Source organism: Notechis scutatus, chromosome 1 (genome assembly GCF_049901735.1).
Source record: "Notechis scutatus isolate UNSWTSFEM ecotype Mainland chromosome 1, rNotScu1.2, whole genome shotgun sequence".
Lineage (NCBI taxonomy): Eukaryota > Metazoa > Chordata > Lepidosauria > Squamata > Elapidae > Notechis > Notechis scutatus.
Window position 1 is genome coordinate 259,545,950 of NC_142009.1, and position 6,000 is coordinate 259,551,949.

Sequence of the window (6,000 nt, forward strand, 5' to 3'; positions counted from 1 at the left end):
AGCAAAACAAAAATAATGACAACAGCTGCAGATGGACATGAGATGTTTAAAATCAACAAAGAGGAAATTGAATTAGCTCAAAAATTTTCTTCCTTGGATCAAAAATTGTTCACAATGGCAATTCTACATCTGAAATCAAACGGAGATTATTAACCTTAGGCATTGGTTAACATGAATAAGATCTGGAAAAGCAGAGATACTGATATAAATTTTAAAAAAGCCTTTTTCATCCCTATAATGATGTCTGGATGTGAGAGTTGGACACTAAGAATGTGTGATTGAAGAAGAACTGATGCCTTTGAATTATGGAGTAATTTTGTATACTATGGACAGTCAAAGCAACCAACAGAGAGGTGCTGAATCATATAAAATCATATAAAAACATTACTAGAAGCCAAAATCACAAGATTACATCTGATTTATTTTGGCCATGTCAGGCGTGCAAATTCATTGGAGAAATCAAGGATGCTAGAAATGGTTAGTAGAACAAGAGGAAGGGGAAAGCAAAGAACTCACTGGCCATCAAAGCTGATACAGACAAACATCCAACAACTAAAAGAAGCTGTCCTTGACAGTAGCATGGAGAACGCTTGCCTATAAAGTCACCAAGAGTCAGATACCACTGAATGAACTACTACTAATTTTAACTGTATCAACAGCATCTGTTCATACATACAAAATTTCTACATTTTGAGTGACAACCAAATGTGGCAACTTATGCAAGACTAAAATAGATTAGAAGGAAGCTGCATCTAATTATTATCACAATTTCAAATACCAATCTAAAATAATATTTAAGACAGTATTTCAGAAAGACAGTTTGTCTCAAAAACAGCTGGAAGCTCTCCCCATACACACACACACACACACACACACACACACACAATACCTTTAATTGTTTATCTTTTTTGTGTAAGTCATTATCTTTTTCTTTGACAAGTTCTTTGAGTTGTGCTACCAATTGTTTCGTTTGAGCCAGCTGTTCAGTCAAATCAGCCATCGACATTCTTGCCACTTCAGAAGACCCATGAACCTAGTGACAAATTTTTTTTTTGCAATATCAAAATTGTATGTATTACTGTAATACATTATTTATACCATTTCTGTCCCACTTTGTCATTATTCAAAAGAAACCCAAAGCAGGATTTAAATACAGAAATATAAGAATTCAATGAATTCTTAAAGATAAGTGTTACAATTACTGAACAAGCATTAATGTTATAACTGAAATTGCTTATCCATGATAGTGATAAAATGAAATAAACTAAATGAAAACAGTGTCACCACTGCTTTATCTATCTTACATTTCACTCATGAATAAAAAGCAGCACCAAGGACTCTGAAATCTCATTTCAGACATTTGAGATATAGAAACTTTGAATTAGTAATATTCAAATAGAAATTGTGAGGACTTTAAATAAATACTTACTTCAGATTTAGGGACTGAATCATCTCCACTGCCCCATTTCCACATAATTTTAAGATGGCTACAAAAACAATAGCATTAGTTTATTTTTCTGTCCAAACTGAATTCTAAATACCATATAATACAATTTAATAATAATTGAATATTCAAGAGAACCAAAAATCCATAAAAACTTTATTATATAAAAATAATGCCTGAAGCCAAACAAGAAAATTTTACCATGGAACAAACTTTTAGAAGAACTGCTAAAATTATATCAAGAGAATAACAACCAAGTATGTATATTTCACAATTAATCATCATCAATGAGGCAGCCCTAAGCAACTTTATTTTGCTATTCGCAACACTGTGCAATATTCAGTGATGAAAAAAATTAATACAGCCACCACAGCTTGATAATCAAGTAATGAGGCAAGCTTTAAAAGATTGTAAACCTGTTTTTAAGAAGGAATGAACGGTGCAGGTACATAAAAATATACATGTTACAGTACAAAATTGAACTTCAATTGTTTCTGCCATAATAAATTAATCTTCAGTATAATAAATTAACATTCATATCAATCTAGAAAAGACTTGTTTTTAAAAACTTGGTAGTACATTTGAGAACTAATTTCATAATAAACCCAGTATCAAAGATGCCCTGGGTTCCTAAAAATGTTTAAGATCGTGGTTAGAAAAAATCCTTGTTTCTCATATATTTTAATTTAAGGAAATTAGATTCCTAGCTATTAGGTATAAAATGTCAAAAGTAATTATTAAATACCACATAGATAAAGCTAAATGTGCTGGGCAAAGCATCAATGATCATCATCAACATAGGGGTTGTGAATGAAATGAACTGTAGTTCAACAAATCTGCAGAACATTAGGCTGGATAAAGTTTTATATCATAAAAGAGTAATGTAGAACAAGACATGTCTGGAGGGAAGTAAAACTAACCTCTGCTAGAATCCTTCACTTGGCTAAATGGAAAGAAGAGGCAGAATATGTGATCTCCATACTTCTTTCATGCTCATTTTTCATAGCACAAAACTATGGTGTCCTGTAACAATCAACACTGAAACTTTACAAATTAAACACTCCTTTAGACCCCTAAAGACTCAGATCTGAATAACAAGAGAAAATGTATAACATACTTTCATTTAATGAATCTTGACTGTTTTCCTTTCAGGCCACAAACTATCTCCCCTACACCCTAAATAGTCCCTGGAAGAATCATCCAAGTTTAGGGGCCATGAATGAAAACAATTTTCACCTCAGCAATTGGATACAGGTCTCTTTCTTAAATGAGAAATTAATACAATGAATATCTTAAAAAGAAAAAGGGCATACTCACTTCTGTTTCTATAGGTACAAATTAAATGTAACCACATGGAAATAATTTCAGTAAGATGGCTGAATGGTCCTCTATTTAATGAGTAAAGCTTATTAAGTCCAATTATAGTAATACAGAAACACAGTAAGATATTACTTTTATATTGTAGGCAGCAACTCTTTTATATCTCACTGAATGCTGCTTCCAATATTTTCTAGAGTATTTTATTCTACAGCTTAGTAATTTATGATTTAAAGTTAAAAGCTCCACTGCAGATACAGTGCTCCTTAAGCTTTTCCTACTATAAAGTTCAAATACTTGTAAATATCAAGAATCACATGATCATAATCATAATATAGTGATGTGTCAAGTATTATTAAACAACCTAACATCTCAAAAGAAATACCTGCCCTACCCAGCACTACTGACATTTTTGAGATAAGCAGCTTTACTGATAACCATAAAAATACTTAATTAACTAGCCAAAAGTTTCCAGGTAAGCAATTTTTTTCAAAGCCAGGGTAGAATCAGTTACCATCAATCATGCACGGGTGTCACAGAGAAGGCCAAACAGCATGGGTGGAATGACTGTAACATGTGACATGCTAAGGACACATACACAATTATTGTTTCATATTGTATTGAAGTTATATTTTACTTTATAGAACAGTACAGTAGCCCAACCCTTCTTATAAGGTTGTTTGAAACACTGATTTATCTGTTCTTGAAACACTCATGATACTGGAATATCCTTCTTCCAGTTTAACATTTTGGTTTACAGCAGCCGTAAGTATTACCACAAAGGTGAAACTCTTGAAGGGTATTATCATACCCAATGCTTGTGAAACATGGAATTGTGCAACCAAGATGATTAAATGGTTAAAAGTTTTCTACCAATGCTGCTTGAGAAGAATCCTCCACGTCTCATGTCGTGACATCACTAGTGAAGGGGTACTACAAAGATCCGATTTAGAACATCTATCCAGAACTGTGAATGAATGTCAAATGTGGCTTTATTGGCTATATCTTATATATGTCTACAGACCAGCATCTAAAAATTGCACTATACCAAATACCACCTGGAGGAAAGAGGAGAGGAGGCCAGTCTCAGAAAGCTTGACACCAAATACTTAAAGATGATCCCAAGGTACTCTGAATGGGATGATGCCAAGGTACTCTAAATGATGGAAACCACTGGAAAACACTCACTGCCCAACGTGCTCCGCACAGGACCTAATGGCAATGTTGAGTTTCACATTTTAAACTGTAAACCGCAGTGAGTTCTTTAGGGGCTAACAGAATAAAAACAAATGAGATCTAAACCAGGCATGGTCAGATCTCAAATATCGGCTCAGCAACCATTCAGACAAGGAAGAAACCTTTTTTTTTTCTTCTCCTTTTAATCCAGCTGTCTCATCCATTCCAGTTGTCTCATAGACCATGCCCACTTAAGCCATTTTCGGGGAATGTTCTGTCTGCTTCCCCACCCCACCCCCCAAAAGTCCTATCAGGTGGCAAACCTATATATGACAGAGGGTCTATATGGACCCCCGCAGAGCAATGCATTCTACTTGGATCAATGGCTTGAGTAAACTATGATCAACAAGGGAGTCTCCCGCAAGGGAGTTTCATTTGTTCGATTCATTTTAGCCCAAGGATACAGGAGGTGGGGTACGACACTGCTTTCTTTCCCGAGAGTCTCGGGGCTTTTTACAAAGGAGTCCACGCAACTCAACCGAACCTCTCCCCGGGTCCCGGCTTCCCGAAGCCAACCTCTCTCTCTCTCTCTCTCCCCGGCTGGAGAGGCATCGCTTGGAGAAACAAACCTCGAGGAAACTCGGTTACGGCACCTCCGAAAGTGCCACAATGGAGTCCCCCGTCGGATCAGGTGCTAATTAATGGCAGAGCAGCGAAGCGAGACCTCCTTTCTAAGGGGCGGGGCTTCACGCAGGGGAAACACTTCCGGTTGGGACGTTAGAGACCCCTCTTCTCTTAAGGGGGGCGGGGGAAAAGGAAAGGGAACGGAAGGAGATTGACAAGACTTACCTGGCAGGAGGGAACCAACCCGGAGCACGGTCCCCCCGCCCCTTCAGGAAAAGTAAAACAAGAGCGGCCCTAGTGCTTTGAGGCTGCTACTCAGAGGCTGCAGCGCCAGCCCCACCTCGGCCCTGACCGGTCCAAGCAGACCTTAAGCCGACCAGGACCATCGTGCCGAGAACCGCACGCCAGACGAAGCGCACAGGTTTCGCCGCGGCGAAGAGCAAACAGCGCACGAACGCTCGAGGCCCCTTCCTCGTACGTCAGGACGTAAACCCAGTTCTCAGCCAATCGGCAAGCAGGCAGCGAGCCTGGCTGGGGTGGGGGGGGGCTAGCTCTCCTCTGTCTGCTGACGGACGAGCGCCCTCTGGTGGTGGTGGAGTCTCGCAGGGGTAGATGCTGTGTGGATTTAATCGCTTTGAGTGTTTTATGATGGCATAAAAAAAGGAGGTGATTACTTGAAAACAGGTGTGCCGAGTCAACGCGATCAATAGTGGGGGGTTTCCCCGCAATATTAATTCGTCGCCAACTGGTATCCGCTCTTAGAAAAGCGACTTCCAATAGTAATAGTACACGCAAAGCCCAGATGAATGCAATAATTTGTCAAAACATTTTTAATGACTGCTAAAGGTGTACACAGTGAAAAAATAGTCTTTGATTTAGAGGTCTAAAAGGCCATCATTAGCTTAAGATCCTGTTAATGCTTATGACTTTAAAAGTAGCAAAAGGCAATGAAAACAAAAACAAAAAACCCTTCCAGATTGTTAATTCTTAATGATCGGACCTTTGGAGAAAAGGGACTATTAATCTGATCAGGGGGGCGTGACAGATTTTAACATTGGCTAGTAACTTTGAACTTTTTCAAGAAAGAAGGAAATAATATTTTTAGATGGGTAATTGCGGTGCAAGGGAACAAAGGAGCTTCTACAGTCATGGTGCTCCATTTTAGACTATGAAACGCTTCAAGCATGTAGTGTTTCTCCCCCTCCCCCTCATTTTTTTCCCCTTGTTTTCTGAGAGCCTCACTTCAGTCCATGCTTTTTAAATTGAGGTGCTAAAGGTAAAGGATTCCCTTTTCCAATTGCGTCCAACTGTAGGAGGCGGTGTTCATCTGTTTTTTAGCAGAGGGAGCCAGCCTTGTCCGAAGACATTTCCGTGGTCATGTGGCCAGCATGACTATAGCAGAGGCTCATGGAACACTATTAGCTTCCTACTGAAGTGGC

General features: G+C 38.5%; 1 protein-coding gene across 12 annotated transcripts in view; it reads right to left on the minus strand.

Moving 5' to 3' along the window:
* Window positions 1-5,042, minus strand: part of LOC113410250 (uncharacterized) — a 50,412-nt gene extending 45,370 nt beyond the window's left edge. For 6 of the 12 annotated variants that reach the window (XM_087951176.1, XM_087951172.1, XM_026664723.2 and 3 more), the window contains exons 1-3: window positions 4,787-5,042; window positions 1,430-1,487; window positions 890-1,033 (exon numbers count right to left, since the gene is read on the minus strand). In XM_087951176.1, coding sequence (XP_087807302.1) covers window positions 890-1,033; window positions 1,430-1,474 — 189 coding nt within the window. In that variant the 5' untranslated portion in view covers window positions 1,475-1,487; window positions 4,787-5,042. Of the gene's footprint in view, window positions 1-889; window positions 1,034-1,429; window positions 1,488-2,364; window positions 2,468-4,566; window positions 4,690-4,786 lie in introns of those variants that run through there. The other 6 variants (XM_087951177.1, XM_087951173.1, XM_087951174.1 and 3 more) reach the window with 3 other exon arrangements.
* Between the last annotated feature and the right edge of the window lie 958 nt (window positions 5,043-6,000).